At 36.8% G+C, this 21,450-nt stretch overlaps 1 protein-coding gene across 2 annotated transcripts in view; it reads right to left on the bottom strand.

Moving 5' to 3' along the window:
* Positions 1 to 19,621, bottom strand: part of LOC132140782 (MLX-interacting protein-like) — a 32,749-nt gene extending 13,128 nt beyond the window's left edge. Inside the window, exons 1-11 of one of the 2 annotated variants that reach the window (XM_059549758.1) lie at positions 19,432 to 19,621; positions 13,695 to 14,183; positions 12,209 to 12,315; positions 12,034 to 12,119; positions 11,829 to 11,918; positions 11,699 to 11,740; positions 7,421 to 7,667; positions 7,245 to 7,334; positions 6,389 to 6,483; positions 2,630 to 3,197; positions 188 to 282 (exon numbers count right to left, since the gene is read on the bottom strand). In XM_059549758.1, coding sequence (XP_059405741.1) covers positions 188 to 282; positions 2,630 to 3,197; positions 6,389 to 6,483; positions 7,245 to 7,334; positions 7,421 to 7,667; positions 11,699 to 11,740; positions 11,829 to 11,918; positions 12,034 to 12,119; positions 12,209 to 12,315; positions 13,695 to 14,059 — 1,785 coding nt within the window. In that variant the 5' untranslated portion in view covers positions 14,060 to 14,183; positions 19,432 to 19,621. Of the gene's footprint in view, positions 1 to 187; positions 283 to 2,629; positions 3,198 to 6,388; positions 6,484 to 7,244; positions 7,335 to 7,420; positions 7,668 to 11,698; positions 11,741 to 11,828; positions 11,919 to 12,033; positions 12,120 to 12,208; positions 12,316 to 13,694; positions 14,211 to 19,431 lie in introns of both variants that reach the window. The other variant, XM_059549756.1, reaches the window with a different exon arrangement.
* Positions 19,622 to 21,450: the final 1,829 nt, after the last annotated feature.

Genomic DNA, 21,450 nt, shown 5'->3' with positions numbered 1-21,450 from the left:
TTAAATTCCATTTCTGTTTTTTTACATTCAAATCTTAATTACAATTCAGCCTCCTTTTTGCTACCTCAATTCAAATACATGAACTGGAATTTAAAAGTTTCTCTCAAATTAGTTCTGAATGGTACACAACCCTTTTATACAAACAACTATTGCAAACAGGATAGGACATGAAGTATCAAAGGCTTACACAAGGAATACTGGAGGAGGCAATGACCATTCCAGTGGTGGGGACAACATCTGAGTTGAGAGGGGACGGAGTGACAATTACAGCACTGGTGGGACCTGGGAATGGTTATGATGGGAGATGTAAATGATGAGAACAAACTTCAGCAGTAACAATGCTGTCGATTTTAAGCTTTCTACAAGTTTTCTGGATGACTGCCAAGCAGGTTAATACAGTTACAATTAATTTTAATTCAAGCATTAACATTAATTTTCATTTAAAGGAAATGAATGTAAACAGACCTTTGTGCAATTTGTGTGGATTACACTTACAGGTTAATACAACAGTGCCCTGTACTGGTTCACGCACACACAAAATACAACACATTCTGTTGCTTTCACACTTGCATACATAATGCATACGAAACAGAACATAGAAAAACACACACACCCTTAATGCACATCTTTTGGAGAAAAACTAAAACTACAAGCATTCTCTGTGATGGTTCACATTTGATTGTTTTTCATTGAAATAATGTACAATAATGTAATGTACATTAGGAATTCACGTTTCAACAAATTAAGTTTTACTGCATTTGTATTTACCTTAGCATGTGGAAAGTCTACTTACGGTGAACTGTGATCGCTTTGATTTTAACTGTGTTTTTTATGGCGACTGTCAGTATATTACAGGGATGCCACAGTGAGAACATTTTGCCACTGATTAATATACTTGTGAAGCTGCACATTTTGTTCTTGACATTTAGGGACTGTAGAGTTTACTCTCAATACTTGAAAATGGTGGATTAAACAAGCCACTAACTAAGTATATGTTTTAATGAAAGACTCAACAACAATAAAAGAAAAAGAAAAATGCACTTGTATTAAATGTAGAAATATTGCCAAATATGGTCTCATTTATAATTAAGTTTATTATTGTAACATCCATTGTCCAACTGAAGTAAATAGTTATTTCTAAGAAAACGTAGAGATGGGATGTTTGACACTGACGCTCTGAAGCCTGTTTTACTCTGTTGAAGCAGATTGGTTCTAAAGACGCGTGTTGAGGCATGTATCAAATCTCCATGATCACATGACCAATGATGTTTGAGGCTCCAAACGTCCCAATGAAACACCTGAAGTGAGGTGACCGATTTGAATCTTTGGCGCAGCTTCATTCTTTATAAGGAGACGTGAAATGATTTGTGTTCACTCCCTGCTTCATAGTAACAAGTTCATGTCTGGACAATGATTATCAGAATGAAGACACAGCTTCTATTGCTGAGTACTGTTTTTGTGTTAAAACTGGAATCAATAAGATGTGTGAATAATTTGAAAGTGGCTGCTATAATTGCAGCTAACCAACAGATGTCACTGGTAGGGTCTGTCTTTAAAGCTTCAAATCTTTTTGGTACAATCAAGAAAAAGCCTGAAAAACTTCACAAGGCTCCATCTGCCCATCTCTAGAAAAAGCAAAACAATTGGAGATGTGATGTGAACATGTATACAGGGGTGAAACAGGTCACAAAACTCACGGCTTGGATCATATTGCAGTTAGATCTTTTTTTGGATCAGCAAACAAGAAATAAATAAATGGGCATGGGGGAGTGGGGTGAAACAAATGTAATCTTGCTTCATAAACGTTTTATAAGCTTGTTTGTCATTGTTTCTTACTGTTTTATTGTTGTTTTGCCTTTTAATAAGAAGAACAACAATGAATGCATCTTTTGTTTTAGTGTTAAAAGGTGAAAGGTATAGATGTAAGCAAAACAGAAAATTATCTTTTCTTGTAAAACGTGACAAATTCAAAAGCGAAAGCCTCCAAAGCCCGCGATAACATAGCAAAAGAGGAACTCCCGTTGACAAAATTCAAATCACAAATACTACTACTAATAAAAAAGAACAGGTTGAATGTTAACCTCTTTCATTTCCATATAACTATAAAATAAGATAAACGTTCATCAGCATGCATTGATTAATCCCATGTTCCCACAACCCCAACCGACCCCCCCCCCCAAAAAAAACAACTGCGACCAAATCACTGCTCATGCGACCAACTGAGAAAGTTAGTTGCAAAAGAGCGACCAGTGAGATGAATGAGCCTGGAGCCCTGTGCATGCCAAACCATGAGGCCTGGTCCGTACGGATCATGGATCAACTGTGATCCGTTACACAACATGTAATTGATGTATGGAGTGAACACCAGTAACACAGACTACAGCCTAAGCCTAGTGTATTAAAAATGTCTTATATTAATATATTTCTAGTTAATGAAAAAGCACAGATTGCAACAGATTTCAACCTGTAAAACTTGCATCTTCAATTTAAATAATGTTGCTACTGTACTGTAAAGTTCTAACAACCACAGCTACCTTTTTTTTTTTGAAAAAACATTTTTCATTGTGTTTCTTTTTTCTTAATGCAGTGTCAGCATGTTACAAAATCTGCTTTGAGGAAAGACACAAACCTGTGAGTATGAGTTGAGGAGATGGCAGCAGATTGGCAGGGACAATCGGTCTCTGTGGATGTCTTGTCTTTTTGCTAGAGACAGTGGGCAGAATGGATTTGGGCAAGGCAAAGCTGACTGGCTGTGAGTTGAGTGAGGTGGAGGTTGAGGCTGCAGGCTGAGGAGATGGTGCAGCAGGCAGCTCAAAGCTTGTTCTGTGAATGAAGGTAGTGGCTGCATCAGTGGGAGTTACTGTGGAAGGGGCAGTGTGCGTTATTACAGATGGAGGTGGGATGCTTGGGACAGGCTGGGGGACTGTAGCAACTGCAGAAACACCTCCACACCGGAGAGATTGTGGGGCTGGTGGGAGAGGAGGAGCTGGCGGTGGCAGGAGAGATGGGACGGAGGGAGTCACTTGCTCTGGGAAAAGAGGCATGTAGGTTTGTGGATAGGATGGGCCAACAGCGTTACCATTGTCCTGGTTGGAGACTGAGAGGTGGCTGGGCAATGGAGCAGAGGGGATGAGACGGTAGTCAAGTGGCACAGAGGGAAGCTCTGTGGAGAGCGGCATGGATGACAGCAAAGGAGCCTAACAAACAACAGATTCGAATATCAGCACACTCTGACAGAGACATCAGGCTCTTTCCTGCCTTTCTAGTGGCCATATAGTTATCTGAGAAAAACAAATACTAAATCTCACAAGTAGCAATATTTGCAATATGTTTGCTATTGTGGTCGAAGATACAATACATTTATACACATTGACACTATAAAGCTTATGTATCATATTTGATATGGACATTTCTAAGGCCTCTAAATTATGATCATCTTTGCTGAAAAACCTGTTTTACATAATCTACTTCTAGGAGGACCCCCATCACTGCACATTTTGCGTGTCTCCTTAAACACACCTGATTCAGATCAACTGCTCATTAGTAGAGACTCACAGACTTGAAATGGGTGTGTCAGACAAAGGATACATGCAAAAAGTGCAGTGTTGGGGGTTCAAATCTGTATTTAATATCTATTTATTTCAATTACCGCCCAATGTTGTCCAACAAAACAATACATATTAAAAGCTATTAAAACAAATAAAGTTAATGTAACCATGTAACCATGTATTCTGAAATTGTAACATTATAATCTAAAAACAAAAATAAGGCTTTTAAAGCAGAAGTTAAATTCACCAAACTAAAAATGCACAGAGTTGTGTTCGGCTATTTTGATTATTCCATTGCAGTCTCTTTACAGTCAGTGCTTTCATAAAAATATACTTACTTGTATGATTATTATTATAGCGCTCCTATTTAATTGAGCTCTCTGTTTGGCGCACATGCGCGAGGCAGTGCTCGTTCACTGAAGTTTAGCGGAGAATCCCAGAATAGAAGTCTCATGCACTTCAGACAGAAAAATTTAAATATTTCCATGGCTTTCTAACATTTAAAGATGGAGGATATACCTGTGAAATTTAAGTTTTCTCAGGAAGACAGCACATCTCAAACACATTAAACAGCAGAGTAGCCTGTGTCTCAGTCAGAGCCTTTCTCTCTGAGCATATGACAGGCCAAGCTGCTTAAACTACTGCAAAACGAAATGATAAACTATGTCTTACCAGTTTTAAAAGGACTTAATATGAAGCTTGTCACATGTTAAGAACAAACTGGATTATGCACTTTTACATTATAAATAATAGTTTAGCATTCAAATACATTGCTAACACAAACACTTGGATTTGTGTCGAATGAGATGTGAGCAATAACCTCCAAATAAATCCAGCCAAACCCACGCTCGCTCTATCCTCGTATGCGCGCATGCACTGTCATGAACAGGCCTACTGGAATGCAAACATTTTCTGGAACAGGATCTAGCAGGATCAAATTAAGTACTGGTCATAATATTCACATAAAAATGTTTAATGTGAACAAGTGTATTTTGCTGCCGATGGAAGCGGTACTCTGACTGCACAGCACAGCAACACACACCAGAGTTACGTTTGGGATCATTTATTTGTATTTTTTTTAAATGTCAATGTCAGTTCAAAAAACAGTCAACATAGTTAAAAGGGTCATGTGATTCTGCTAAAAAGAACATTATCTGTTGTATTAGGTGTAATAAAATGTTTATGCGAATAAAGTTTCAAAAAACACATTACTTCCGACATACTGTACACTTTAGTTTCTCCTCTATGCCCCCGATTTTTTAAGGCTCATCGGTCTGAAAAGCGAGGTGTGCTCTTATTGGCCAGCTTTCCAGTGCATTGTGATTGGCCGAATACCTCAAGCGTGTGACGGAAATGTTGCGCCCTTAACATATTGTAATGCTCTGTCCAGGCAGAGCGACGACACCAAAACATAAAACCCATTATAAACATGATATATAAACATGATTTCTAGTCGTGTCCTCTTCTGCAAGGCCAAACATAACAGCGTCACACACCGTGGCCTTGAGTGAGCAGAGGCTGGCCTGAGAATGGTGCGGTCAGCGGATTCTACGAAGGAGTGTCCGTCGGCTTGCGGACACCACATGTGATGACCACTGGACTACGCTTCGTCCACGGTGAAAGCTGATCCATAGTGCAAGTTGACGTACTTCCTCAGCGACCAGCACGGATCAGCTCCAGGCATGACGAAGCGGATATCGTCCTCTTTTGGAAGGCCAAACAAAGTAGGTTTGCTTTCACAAAGAAATACACAGCGTCTATACGACATGGTGGTGGCGGCAACAACAACACTACAATGAGAATAAAAGGTATGCCTTCTTTCTTTGCGTGAACATCTGGGCAGTGTTATGCAAGTCTTCCCACATAGTGACAGAGATGGGGGGGGGGGGGGGGGTGGAGTTGTACGAGTCTTAACTTTTATAAAGAATATCTCTTTGGATTTTAGACTTTAGTCTTTGCAACGAGCTTGTAACACTCCAAAGAGAAAGAAAAACATTTTACTTGCATCATGTGACCCCTTTAAATGATCTCAAACTTATGGCACGCTCTCTTCATTTTATCAAATGATAATCACGTCTATACATTTAATAATCCTGCTACTGGCATTTTATTCAGACTAAAACACTTTTTGATTCGGGGGTGATAATGATTTTTTTTTTTTTTGAGAGTAGCTTTTGCACATCCTGACATGCCGGTGACTGCGTGCTGCTGCAATAGCTGCATTTTGCAGCATTAAGGCTAACGATTAATCTATTAATTGATCGTTAATTTAAATGATGAACGATCATGGAATGACATCCCTAGTTCAAATATTAAAGAAGATGCTGGAAAAACAAAGAAAGTGCAGGACATGGAGGATTTTTCTGAAGGACACTGCGCGGTTGTATTTTGTGTTAATTCAGTTTAGTTTATTCGTCGTAAAAAATCAGTTCTTTACATTAGTGTAATACCTAACAATGGTTCTTCCAACTGGGGAAAAAAACATTGTCACTTTAAAATAAATAGTTTCTTTTGTTTATTTGTTTTGCCATATACAACCCACCCATACTGTCCAGTTCTCCGAGCAAGCATACTAAACCTGTCCTTCAAACAGACCTTTGTTTATTTTGCTTAAAAATGGTGATTATTTGAGACCTTTGTGCAACTCATTGTGTCTGATTATACTATGCACAAATGTTCAGTAATAATATGCAATCATTCTAATGGGTTACACTCACAATGTTGAGTTTTATAATCATAAAGCAAATGTGCATTTGTGTAAGAGGACAGAAAGTCAGTTCTTACAGAACAGGGCCAATTACATCCCTACAAATTTGTGAATCCAAAGACAGGATTATTACCTGTGTTTGGGAGCTGCTGCTGGTTAAGGGAGTGACTGATGGGGTAGTGGGGGAAATGGAGGGGAGGGCTGGCTGACGCAGGGTGTGAAACAAATCTAGTTAAAAAAAAAAAAAAAGAGAAAGTAAAACAAAATATTTGATCCAGTGTGTTAATTCTTGAACTACTCCAACAGATTCAGTGAATTTGTTCTACATTAACTGAATTTCAGACCAATTTATATTAATTATCACGTTCCAAAAAATGGTTTGATTGATATAAAATCAACAGCAAAAAGAGTGAGTCAAAAATCAGACACCAATTTTTTTTTCAAAACAGTAATATTGTGAAACAATACCAAAATGTAATATATGTGTATATATGTATATATATATGTATGTATGTATGTATGTATATATATATATATATTTCTATTTTAAAATGTAATTTATTCCTGTGATGTGAAGCTGAATTTTCAGGATTTTTACTCCAGTCTTCATTGTTACATGATCTTTCAGAAATCATTTTAATATGCTGATTTGGCTCTGTCATCACTTTATATTTTTAAAGATTTTTTAAAAAGAAAAGCTATTTTAAACTATAATAATATTATTTCACAAAATTACTGTTTTTACTGTATTTCTCTTTAAATAAATGCAGAATCAATGATCATAAGAGTCTTCTTTCAAAGAAATGACAAAACATTCTTAATTATTCCAAACAACTATGGCAAAACTTTAGATGAGGAAACATTAACTATTAACAAAGACTTTTCCCTCAATAAACTCCTAGTTTGCTGCTTATTAATTACCCAACCACTCACTTTGTCAACAAATCAATCCATAATTTGCCAATTAACAAGATTAAAGGTGTTCGTACCTTGCAGAGGCTCAAAAGTGTCCATGAAGTCCAGATTGGGTTGCAGAGGGATGAGGCCTGGCTGGATCATATCTGCATTACCTGCATGGGCTAAGAAGACAGCGAGGCTTAGGGAAAGTTTGTCATACTTTCGAATAAACATGTTAACATGAGAGACTACGATTGCCATTTCTCACCAATTTCCCTCGGATCGGGCCATGCTACAGGTTGATGAGAGGCCAGTGTGGAAAAGAGTGTGTCTGAGAATTCAGACATGAGCACATCCATGTCGAAGAGTGAGTCCATCTCCATTGGAACAGGTGAATCATGACTTTTGTGGGATCTACGACGGCCTCCCACACTGAAATCCTCATCCTGGCACAAGAGGACACGGCAGGTGTCTGGACACACTTCCCCAAAGAGTGAAAACTGTTCCTCTGCCCCCTTTGGAGGTCAAAATGCAACAAGCAGGCCAGGTCAACAGAGACACTCAAGGTTCATGCAAAGATAAATGCAAGCATCAAGCATGTGTACTAGCATATGCATTAGCAGTCTTAAGTTATTTGAACTGGTTCTTTTTAGTGAACTAAATGAACCTGTTCACCAAATAGGACTAAACCATCTGAAACAGTCTGCGGCTTGAGCAGCAAAGATCTACAAATTACTCAATGAAAACTAATGTTCTGATATGTCACAGTCAATCTGACTCAAAAAAAAAAAAATAATTTCATCATATATGATCCTATGATAAATGAACTCTTTTAGTGCTCCAGCTCCTCCAATAGTCACTGAACTGAGGAAAGAGTTCCAAAAGAGTAAATGCTTCCAAAGAGCCGCTGATGTACATATACAGTCGTGGCCAAAAGTTTTGAGAATTACATAAATATTGGAAATTGGAAAAGTTGCTGCTTAAGTTTTTATAATAGCAATTTGCATATACTCCAGAATATTATGAAGAGTGATCAGATGAATTGCATAGTCCTTCTTTGCCATGAAAATTAACTTAATCCCAAAAAAACCTTTCCACTGCATTTCATTGCTGTCATTAAAGGATCTGCTGAGATCATTTCAGTAATCGTCTTGTTAACTCAGGTGAGAATGTTGACGAGCACAAGGCTGGAGATCATTATGTCAGGCTGATTGGGTTAGAATGGCAGACTTGACATGTTAAAAGGAGGGTGATGCTTGAAATCATTGTTCTTCCATTGTTAACCCTGGTGACCTGCAAAGAAACGCATGCAGCCATCATTGCGTTGAATAAAAATGGCTTCACAGGCAAGGATATTGTGGCTACTAAGATTGCACCTAAATCAACAATTTATAGGATCATCAAGAACTTCAAGGAAAGAGGTTCAATTCTTGTAAAGAAGGCTTCAGGGGGTCCAAGAAAGTCCAGCAAGCGCCAGGATCGTCTCCTAAAGAGGATTCAGCTGTGGGATCGGAGTGCCACCAGTGCAGAGCTTGCTCAGGAATGGCAGCAGGCAGGTGTGAGTGCATCTGCACGCACAGTGAGGCCAAGACTTTTGGAAGATGGCCTGGTGTCAAGAAGGGCAGCAAAGAAGCCACTTCTCTCCAAAAAAAACATCAGGGACAGATTGATCTTCTGCAGAAAGTATAGTGAATGGACTGCTGAGGACTGGGGCAAAGTCATATTCTCCGATGAAGCCCCTTTCCGATTGTTTGGGGCATCTGGAAAAAGGCTTGTCCGGAGAAGAAAAGGTGAGCGCTACCATCAGTCCTGTGTCATGCCAACAGTAAAGCATCCTGACACCATTCATGTGTGGGGTTGCTTCTCATCCAAGGGAGTGGGCTCACTCACAATTCTGCCCAAAAACACAGCCATGAATAAAGAATGGTACCAAAACACCCTCCAACAGCAACTTCTTCCAACAATCCAACAACAGTTTGGTGAAGAACAATTCATTTTCCAGCATGATGGAGCACCTTGCCATAAGGCAAAAGTGATAACTAAGTGGCTCGGGGACCAGAATGTTGAAATTTTGGGTCCATGGCCTGGAAACTCCCCAGATCTTAATCCCATTGAGAACTTGTGGTCAATCCTCAAGAGGCGGGTGGACAAACAAAAACCCCCTACTTCTGACAAACTCCAAGAAGTGATTATGAAAGAATGGGTTGCTATCAGTCAGGATTTGGACCAGAAGTTGATTGAGAGCATGTCCAGTCGAATTGCAGAGGTCCTGAAAAAGAAGGGCCAACACTGCAAATACTGACTCTTTGCATAAATGTCATGTAATTGTCTATAAAAGCCTTTGAAACGTATGAAGTGCTTGTAATTATATTTCAGTACATCACAGAAACAACTGAAACAAAGATCTAAAAGCAGTTTAGCAGCAAACTTTTGGCCACGACTGTACACTTGAATGTAAGGGCGAAATTTTTGTAGTTTCTCATGGTTTATGTAAAAAGTAAAGCTGATTAGACTAGTTTTTCCACTTGATACATGTAAAACATTCTGTGTTCTTTGATATGCTTTTTTTATTCTCAAATTTAGCATTTTCTGAATCACCAAAGTAAAACTCTTCTTTAATTTTTTACCAAATAAAAACAGTCACCTACATCTTAGATGGCCTGTGAGTTAATTAACAGCAAATTTTCATTTTTGGGAGAACTATCCCTTTAACTCTTTCCCCGCCAGCATTTTTGAAAAAAGTTGCCAGCCACAGCCAGCGAATTTGATGATTTTCACTCAAATTTGATGGACTCCAGTATATTTTGCTGTATGGATATTTGAATATACAATACAGCATAATAAAGATCAGAGCCTCTACTTAAAAAAAAAAAAATATTCTAGCTTAAAGCATTCTTTTTTTTAATCAAAACTTGAAATTTCTTGAAATTTCTTTTTTATTTTTACAAAAAATAAAAAACTACATCTGGCTAATATTCAGTACGATTATCAAAGGATAAATTCAGTAAATAACTTCCATCAATACCTCTAAAGCTTGCACAGACATATACCACTTCCTGGATCAACATTCAAGTCTGTAACATTATGCAGTTTTCATTTATATGTGGTCTATTGCTGATGATTGCATTATTTTTAATATGTATCAGTTTATATAAGTCGAGATCGCTTGTTTCTTCATCCTGTTCATGTGTGTTTTTGTTCGGGAGGTTTTGTACTTGTTCAGAAGAGTGTATCTCAGTGAAAACACGAAAACCCGTCAATGGAGGGAAGCGTTGGCTTCTAAATGATGAGAGAACTCCTCAATGGTGGGGAAAGAGTTAAAAATCATTTTGCTCTAAAGGCTAAACCAGGGGTTTCCAAACTTTTTTGTCAGCTAAACAACTTGGAGTTTTCACATTAATATTAAGAGAATTAAGGACATATTTGTGGTTCTCTGATGTTGATTATTAGTAACATGACACACATTTATTTAAAAATGATACAGGGCTGTGCGACCAAAAAATTATATTGTGAATATTTTGCCAAGCATTGCAATTTAAACTAACTTGACTATTTTATTTCATACGCAAATGTCTGATATTTCTACTGCTGAGACATCCAGACACAAAGAACAACAGACTATACTCCTAAAGGGAAGTTACTTTTTTAAGGGTGTTACCACTTGGATGTAGTTTTCACAAGAACCAACAAACACTAGAAGGAACAATACAATATTTATGTTTTACATTCTCCGATCAAACCCCTTGCACATTTTCAGCAGAAACATTTGCCAAATGCTGTAATCTTCTATGCACAAAAATGCTGGAAATTATGCTAATGTGAATGTAAAGAAAGTGAACATTGCGTGCATTGCATTTCCTAAGGCACATTAAACTCACAGTGCTTGCAGAGATGGAATTTGTGAGAAGCAGCATTTATACCCTGGGTTAAACCACAGGCAGAGTATACTCAAATCAAGTGAAATCGGATTTATTTTCAAAATAAAAATGTGTCCCAAAACCTGAGCTTTAAGTATCTGTGTGGGTAGCTGTCTCTATTATCCTCTTTCAGCTCATGACAAACATCTTCAATGCATTCTTGTGTTTCCCTACAGGCTTAAACAGATTTTGGAACAGCCATTTGGCTGTAAATAAAACTGACTTCATTCCACATCACTAGCCAGCCAATCGTGATCATCCATGATCTGGCTCTGGCTCTCTCTCTATATATAATTACTAAGTACGGTAAATGTATCTATAAATAAACTAAGTTAATGCAAACTGCTGTCTTTCAAGTTTATAATAAAAAAGACAGTACAGAGAGTTATACCTTTCCTTCACAGTCTTGTTTTCATTTGTGTAAAATTAAACAGTCTACCCTGACTAAACTCTCTTAGGCAGTGCTGATCTCTTTAAAGGAATAAATGGCAAACTGCAATTGAACAGCAAAGTTAGTTTAACAAATAAAAGAAAACAACCTCAGTAAGAGCATGCACGTACACTTTCATGCTAAATTACTAACTATACTTTAACTTTATAGTGAAGAAATAAAATCCTTTTAAAATTACCTTGAGAAGGCTGGACAGGTCTTCATCTTTGTTCTTCTGTAACTATGAAATAGAATTTGAACAGTACTTTATAAATAACAACTTGGTTACACAGTACTGTACATTTAATGTAGAGAGCAAATACACTTACTCTTTTTTTGAAATATGTTCTCCATTTATGATATTCTCTTATGACAATTTCAATTCTCCTTTTCCAGTACTTTCCTTCTGTTGCTATTGCCTAGGTAAACAAAGAAAAATAAAGTACCCCAAAAAATGACCTTTGTGCAAGAAAAAACAGGAATGTAAGTTTTAAGACATTCAAATCTAAAGATAAAAAAAAATGACAGACTCACCTCTGTCGGTCGATGTACTCCTGAGTCCATATTGCCATCTAAAGGCGTGACAAAATGGCAAACAGGGTTCTGTCTCTTCTCTACATCTTCAGGAAAGATAGGCATTGCAGATGGAAATTAATAATCTCATGTTTTACCATTTCTGAGTGGTATGTGTGTTTATAACTGGACTTACATTGTATATACCAGGCTCTCCAAATAGCGTTGTTGAGGCGAATCTTGTCTCTCCCCAGCAGCTTGAGACCTTTGAAATTCTTCCATTTTGGTGACACCAACCTTCCACTTATGCAAACAAAACAGATATTATTATTATTATTATTTTTTTTAATAGCAAGACACAGGTGCACCCATGGTATACATTTTAGGGCTATCGGATCATGACATTTTGGGTGTTATTAATTGTCACACAAACAGCTGCAATTAACTATTTAACTGCCTGTTTGGTTCATGTCACCTAGCTTACACATACATTGTACAGAGATACCAAAATATTGCACAGGCACTGAATGACAAAGAAAATTAAAAAAGATTATCTCTTGTAATATTTATTGTTGGACTTTTTTTTTTGAGTCTACTGCATTGTTTCATTCCTTTTTATTGTCTTTAAATACCACTAAAATGTTACTAATTTGTTAAAAGAAACACTTTATTATGGCCACATTTGTACCTCAGGAAGAAGTCACTTAAAATTATTCAAGATATGTTGTCAATTACTCCTTATTCAAGCTGCAGATTTCTTTGGAATATCGCTGTACAGGCTAAATGTGGCACTCTGCAATGTCAATAAACAAAATGAGTTCTGTTTTGGCTAAAAACATTTGAATGATTTAACCATATCTTCTAGAATTAAACTTTACTCTAAAACGAAAGCTGTGCCATTGCTTAAAAAATAAAATCACAAATACAATTACGGGCTGTCACAAACAAATAATTATTATAAGTGTTTTGTTCTCTTATTCTCAAGCATAATTCATTCATAAGTAAAATAATAATATTATTTTCTATGCTGCTGATGTGAAGTTGTCTAGTAAATTTCTCCCTCTTACTTTGTAAAACGTATTAATCCTTGCATAATTTTCACTGTCACCCAAAAAGTGACAATTCTGTCATCATTTACGCACTCTAACTTATTATCAAAAATAATGTAAACAACAGGCTTGTTCACGCAAGATATTTTAAAATTGGTTCACGTGACTTAGATATACTTTTTTTTTTTTTAAATAAATATATATAGATATAAATAGTAGTCAACATTTGAAGTGGATCAAAAAGTTCTGAGTTGTTCTAAGACAAGAAAGCATTTTGGTTTTTGGACAACTTTGATGAAAGGTTTTGATCCACTTCAAATGTTGACTACTGTATATAGATCAAAGTGTCAAGTATATATATAATATATAAACTGCTTTTAAACTGCTTGCTAAAACCAATTCGAAACGTTGTTATTTTGTATCACCACCAATACCATCACAAAAGAATGTTTACATCTCATGACTAGAGAATTAAATGCGTACTAATTTGTCTAGAAACTTTGTGCCCAGCAAGCAGCGCGTTAATATCTTTATATGAATGCTTTATTAACAGTGGAATAATATTTCATGTGGTCCGTCCAACTGGAGCTTAAACAGATTGTGAATCGATCTTTTGTTTACTACCTAACCCACCTGTAGGCAAGCGTCATGCACTCAAAGAGCTTCGTCAAGGAAGCATCAATAGAGAGATGCGACGTGCTAGTCTTTCCGAAGTGATACGTCTGGCAGGTTTGTTTATTTACAGTGTCGAAGTCGTAACCTTTCTTTGGCGGGTGATCAGTATGAGGAGAAGAAACCATAAAATGACCGCTGTGGATGATCTGCGACTCGCGTCCTTCTGATTTCTTAAACGAAATAGTCGACTCCTCCGCGTCAGAATCGTCGTCCTGCTCTTGCTTGATTATCATCGTGGCCCGTCGGTATTGTCTAGTCTCTCGAGTAACGTTAGCCATATTTAAAAGTAACATACGCGCTGTACTTGTAGCGGTGCTGATCATTCACATTACACGACACGTCTTTCGTCCATTAGTACTGGATTTAGTGATATTGTTTTAGAAGTTGTTTAAATGTCCCGACTTTCCTGCACGCCCCCAACATTAGCCGCCATGCTATCACTCGTAACTTGAAGTGATTTGGTGAACTCTTCTTCTTCTTCTTCTTCTTCTTCTAGGATTTAATGGCGGTTGGCAAACCAACTTAAAAGGTGCATTCCCGCCACCTACTGATATGGAGTGTGAAGCGCATATTTGGAAAGGAAGTTTAAACTAGATCTACTCTTTAAAAAAAAAAAAAAAAAAAAAAAAAAAAAAAAAAAAAAAAAAAAAAAAAAAAAAAAAAAAAAAAAAAAAAAAAAAAAAAAAAAAAAAAATTATATATATATATCCATATAAAATTTACACATAATGGAGTTTTAAATCCTATTAAATAATCCTGTTTCCTTTAAAAATATAAATAACTCATGATAAACTCTTGATTGTTTAGCACCTTGTCCTAGGAGAACCTGAAGTGTCAACTCATTGATTCCTACACTTCTTAAAGCATGTCTTAACTGGGACCGCTCTCTTTCATAAGCTTCGCATTCTAAAAGGACATGCTCTATATTTTCAACTAACCCACATTTGTCACAATTTCCATTCTCATGTTTACCAATTCTTTGTAAGCTTTGATTTAATAAACAATGTCCAATACGCATTCTTGTTATTAAAACATCCTCTTTCCGGTTTCCGAATCTTCTTCTCTCTGACCCAACTTTTCCTTGAATGCAGTAAAAATGTCTACCTTTCTTTCCTTCATTCCATTCTTTCTGCCAAATTTCCTGTATTTGTTTAGCTATTATCACTTTAATTTCTGTTTTACTTAATGCCACTTCAATGTCAATTTGTGAATGATTTAATGCCTGTTTAGCCTGATTATCAGCCTCCTCATTTCCTTTCACACCCATATGCGATGGAACCCATACAAGATTCACCAGAAGTCCATACTGTCTTGTTCTGTAAAGACTCTGCATTACTTCATTTATCATGTCTTGCCTTGCTGATGATGTTCCACTTTCCAAGCTATTTAGTGCGGATAAAGAATCTGTACATATCACTACCCTTGTTGGTTGGATTTCTTCTATCCACTGAAGCGCTAGACATATTGCAATAATTTCTGCAGAGAATACTGAAAGATAATCTGATATTCTTTTTGCTATTCTAATGTTAAAAAGTGGAATATATACCGCTACTGCTGTTTTCCCAGATTCTGGATCTTTTGAACCATCAGTGTATATTTGAACTGCACTATAATAACTTTGATCAATGTATTGCTGTATATTAAAATTTCCTAATCCATTTGTATTGTTATGCTTTTCTTTAAGCAATTGAGTATCAATCAAAGGCATTGGGAAAAACCAAGGAGGAATTGCTGACCTAGCCACAGTAGGAGCAACATTGAAGTCACTTAATCCCATTCTCCGGGCTTCCTCACTGGCCTTCCATCCAAAACTTGATAACTTTTTATGTCCATATTCCCAACAATCCTCCAACACCATTTTAACTGGGTGACTGTCCAAGTGTCCCTTTATACTTATAAAATACCTCATCTTTAACTTGAGCCTACGAATTACTTGAGGCATTACACCCATCTCTACTTGCACTGCTGTTATTGGAGAGGATCTAAACGCTCCACAACAAACTCGCAAAGCTTGTGACTGAATTGCCTCTATTTTTACGAGTTGTGTTTTGGATGCAGTGCAATATACCATACTGCCATAATCTATTGCTGATCTTATTAGAGCACAATATATTATTTTAAGAGACTGGCGACATGCTCCCCAATCAACTCCTGCTAAACACCTCATGATATTTAATGCTTTTTTGCATTTGTCAACCAGTTTCTGGATATGCATACTAAAATTCAATTTCAAATCCATCCATATACCCAGAAACCTCACAACTGCTGTTTGCTTCACTTCTTGTCCATACAATCTGATGTTAATGGTAGGGTTACTTTTCCTTTTTGCAAAACAAATTACCTGCGTTTTATCTACTGAAAACCGAAATCCCCATTCATTTGCCCAATTTTCTACCATTTTAACGGCATTCTGCAAACATCTTTCCACATTCTTTACATTACGCCCTCTTTTCCACAGTGCTCCATCATCCGCATATAAAGATCTTCCAATGCCCCTATCAACCTTTGTAAAGATGTCGTTAATCATAATATTAAACAGAATTGGACTACTAACGCTTCCCTGAGGTGTTCCATTCTCTATTGTGTGTATCTGAGAAAAAGCAGTACTTACTCTTACTTGTATAGTTCTGTTAAACAGGAAATCCCTGATCCAGTTATACATTCTTCCTTTAATTTCCATTTTTTCTAACTTAATTAAAAGTCCCTCTTTCCACATCATGTCATAAGCTTTTTCAACATCAAAAAATACCCCAACTAAAGCTTCCTTATTTACCTGAGCCTTTCTTATTTCAGATTCCAGGCACAGTACTGAGTCCATTGTATTACGTCCTTTCCTAAATCCACTTTGATAAGGTGATAAAATATTATCCCTTTCAATGACATATACTAATCTACTCATGACCATACGCTCCATTATTTTGCATAGATTAGACGTTAAAGCTATAGGTCTATAATTATTTGGCTGTGTATGATCTTTGCCTGGTTTTGGAATTGGCACTATGACACCATGCTTCCAGTCATTTGGTAACTTTCCTAACTCCCAAACCTTATTAAAAAGCCTCAAAATTGTCTCTAATGCTGTCTCTGATAAATGTTTTACCATCTCATAACAAATGTCATCTCTGCCTGGAGATGTTTGCTTAACCCCTGCAAGCGCTTTTTTCAATTCGTACAAATTAAACTCTGAATCCATTGTACTTCCTGAAAGTCCCTTTTCCTCGAATAAATGAGGATATTTACTTAGTATCTGGTCCCTAGTTTTCCTCGCATCCTCTGATAAATTCGAATTACTATGAATTTTAACGAATGTTTCTGCAAATACCTCTGCTTTACCGCTTTCAGATATAATTTGTCTATTATTATATTCTAATACAGGTATGTTGTAACCTCTTTGTATCCCTCCCATCTTTCGTATCATATTCCATAACTCACTTATTTCAATGTCTTCCCCTATTCTATTACAAAATTCCCTCCAATAATTTCTTTTAGATGTCCGAATGACTCTTCTCACTATAGCTTGTGCCCTTTTATAACTTATTAAATCATTATAATTAAGTGACCTTCTTACCTTCTTGAGTGCTTTATTTCTCCTTTTTGTTGCCTCACTACACTCCTCGTTCCACCATGGCATAACTTTCTTCCTGCTGCCTGCCTTCCTCTTACCTATTACTTCTACTGCTGTACTCTGAAGAACCTTGCATATTTCATTATTAAAAACATCAACATCTTCTATACATTTACTAATGTCCTTCATTTTGCTTCCACATAACTCCTTATACTTATCCCAATCCGCTGACTTGAACCTCCACCTAGGCATTCTTTCCCCCACTCTTTGTTCTATATCTACTCCAACTTTACTGCAAATAGGAAAATGATCACTTCCTACAGTACTTTGTTTTAGTACTTTCCATTCACATTTACTCGCTAAACTTTCAGATACTATTGTCAAGTCTAATACCGAATGCCTTCCCTTATTCAAATCAATTCTAGTATGACTTCCATCATTAATGCACACTAATCTTCCCCAATCTAGCATATCTTCAATGATCTTACCATTATAATCTGTTTTTGCGCTTCCCCATATTGAACTATGAGCGTTAAAATCACCACACCACACCATTTTTTGACTTTCATTTCCTCCTATACTTTCTAGAATATCCTTGCTTAACCTATCACATGGATTGTAAAAATTAATTACTCTAATACACCTTGATCCTTCCCATATTTCCACCACCACAACTTCTACTTCCCCATCTACCTCAACTGTTTTATACCCGATTCCTTGCTTTATAAAAGTAGCTACTCCACCTCCATTCCCTTGTTGTCTATCCCTCCGAATAGTAGTATATCCATGTATTAGAAAGTTATATTGTGACTTAAGCCAAGTTTCCTGTATACATATAATATCTGGGCCTTTCTCTTGGTCTGCTATAAATTTCTTAAACTCCTGTCCATTTGCAATCAAACTTCTTGCATTCCATTGCAAAATATATAACACCATTAAGATCCACCACATGTTGTCTGACTATTTACTGCTTGACTATTTAATGTTGGAATCTTGAGCCTTTCATTTATCATGTCAACAGTAACATTCCCCAGATCCAAGTACTTTTCTGCAGCTCTGATAATGATTTTAATTCTTTCAGTCCTGCTTTCAGTTTGAGCTGAACAGTTCACTACTTCAGCGATAAATGTTACAAATGCCACTTTATCATCCACTACTACCTTTTCATCTCTTTGTTCTTTACTCTGTTGTTTTGAATGAATTTCTTCATTCATATTTTCATTTGTTTTAGGAATCTGGTTTACTTTCTTCAATGCCTCAGCGTATGTTATTCCTTCTGTCGTTCTAACATTTTGAACCTTGACTGCCTTTTTCCGTACCTGACAACCACCGTATCCTGCACTATGATCCCCACCACAGTTGCAGCATTTAGGATTTACACCTTGCCCACATTTGCCGTACTCATGTTCACCTCCACACCGCGCACATCTCTGCTTACCTCTGCATACTGCCGCTACATGACCGAATTTTTGACACTTATAACATCTTAGCGGCGGAGGAACGTATGGTCTTACTGCATATCTTACAAATCCTAAATAAACTTTCTCTGGCATTTTATTTTCATCAAAGTTTATCATTACTGAGAGGCTATCCATCTTCTCGTTATTTCTAACACACTTGAGCCGTTTAACAAACTTTACTGCTGCTCCCGTGATATTTCTTTTAATCTTCTCCTCCGTGACATCTGTCGGAATCCCTGTTACAACACCTCTAACCCAATTCTTTTCTTCCGGTATCGAGCACAACACCTTATGTCCAATCATCGATTTTATACCCAGAGCTGATTTTTGCTGCCTACTGTCTTTACAAAACAACAACAGATTGCCATCCCTCAAAGTCGTAATGCTTTCAACTGTCCCTATCATTTCTTTCAATGTTTTCGTCAGCTTCAACGGATTAATCGCATTTACAGAGTCAACAAACTTCAACAATACCTTATATTCCTCTTTCCTTCTTCTAGTCTGGAGATTTCCTTTCTCACTACCCGATTCTGAAGATTGTTTCTTTCTTTTCCGATTTTCTACTACACTCCACTTACTACTTCCATTCTCGCCGCCTCCACTATCCACATCCTCCATTTCCGGATCACTTCCGGAATCTACGCTACTTCCTTCCATCATCACTCCACACCTCCACCCCATTTGGTGAACTCAATACAATCGTTGCGTTGCGATGCGATGACAGAAGCGCGCGATTGGTTGTCTCGAGAGCACACCCACTAACACTAATAATAAGCTCTTGAAACACTATGAGGACAGCAACTGTGCAAGTCTGTCAAAACACTGTGTTCCTCTGTGAATTACTTGTTTAGCGGTAATGTTTATTTCTTTCTTTTGACGTTTAATGGCGGTTGGTTAACCAGCTTTGGTGCATATTCCGCCACCCACTGGGATGGAGTGTGAGGCATTGATAGCAGAAGAGAGACAGAAAAAACAACTGTTATTTATTACAACCTACCCTAACTTTCTATATTTTCTTATATAACTTTGTTGCTTCATATCCTTTGAAAGAACTGTTAAGTATATTCTGCAAAGTAAAAAAATGCATGCCAACACAAATTAAATAATTTTTCAATTGAATTATTTCCCTTTCATATGCCATCCAACTGATTATTACATGCTCTACAGTTTCTGGAAGTCCACATTTATTGCACTGACCTGAGCCATGTTTCCCTATTATTTGAAGTGATTTGTTGAGAGCAGAATGACCAATTCTCAGATGAGAAATGACTGTATCTTCCTTTCTGTTGCCATAACTAATTCTAACCAATCCAACTTGTTTTTGTATAATATACGACAACCTTTATTTCCTTTATCCCACCTCTCCTGCCAAATATTTTTAATATCTGTTTTAATTAAGTCTTTCAATTCAGATTTACCCACAGGTATTTCTAAATCAATAACATTGTTTAAGGGCCTGTTTGGCTATCTATCGTCCACATCCTCGTTACCCTCCACACCAACATTAGCATTACATAAAAACACTGCTAAGCCTCAATTGGCAAAGTCTATACAGATTTGGTAAAATTTCTATTAATATATCTTGTCTTGAATCCAATTTTCAACTTAAACTAGCAAGAACTGAAAACGAATTGGAGCAAATTACTACAGAAGATGATTTAACTTCTACCCACTGTAATGCTATCAAACTTTCCACCAACTTGCAGTATATACAGATATATCATTAGTGATTCTTTTTACAGCTTTAGATTTAGAAAGAGGGATATACATACAAACCCGATTCCAAAAAAGTTGGGACACTGTACAAATTGTGAATAAAAACATAATGCAATGTGGAAGTTTAAAATTTCAATATTTTATTCAGAATACAACATAGATGACATATCAAATGTTATAACATGAGAAAATTTAGCATTTTAAGGGAAAATAAGTTGATTTTAAATTTCATGGCATCAACCCATCTCAAAAAAGTTTGGACAAGGTCATGTTTACCACTGTGTGGCATCCCCTCTTCTTTTTATAACAACTTATAACTTTTAAGCTGCCCATGACACACACACTCATGCAACCCCATACCATCAAAGATGCAAGCTTCTGAACTGAGCGCTGATAACAACTTGGGTTTTCATTGTCCTCTTTAGTCCAGATGATATGGCATCCCAGTTTTCCAAAAAAAAAAAAATAATTGACCACAGAACAGTTTTCCACTTTGCCACAAAGATTGGGGGCATCCAGTATGGTTTTCTGGCCTTGAGATTGTTCATGATTCTCTGAATCTTTGGATGATATTATGCACTGTAGATGATGATAACTTCCAACTCTTTGCAATTTTTCTCTGAGAAACTCCTTTCTGATATTGCTCCACTATTTTTTGCTGCAGCATTAGGGGAATTGGTGATCCTCTGCCCATCTTGACTTCTGAGAGACACTGCCACTCCGAGAGGCTCTTTTATACCCAATCATGTTGCCAATTGACCTAATAAGTTGCAAATTGGTTCTCCAGCTGTTCCTTATATGTACATTTAACTTTTCCGGCCTTATTGCTACCTGTCCCAACTTTTTTGGAATGTGTAGCTCTCATGAAATCCAAAATGAGCCAATATTTGGCATATTTCAAAATATCTCATTTTCAACATCTGATGTTATCTATATTCTATTGTAAATAAAATATAAGTTTGAGATTTGTAAA

This window comes from Carassius carassius, chromosome 5 (assembly GCF_963082965.1).
Source record: "Carassius carassius chromosome 5, fCarCar2.1, whole genome shotgun sequence".
Classification (NCBI taxonomy): domain Eukaryota; kingdom Metazoa; phylum Chordata; class Actinopteri; order Cypriniformes; family Cyprinidae; genus Carassius; species Carassius carassius.
The sequence above is the reverse complement of the archived record's forward strand: the minus strand, read 5'-3'. Positions and strand labels throughout refer to the sequence as shown.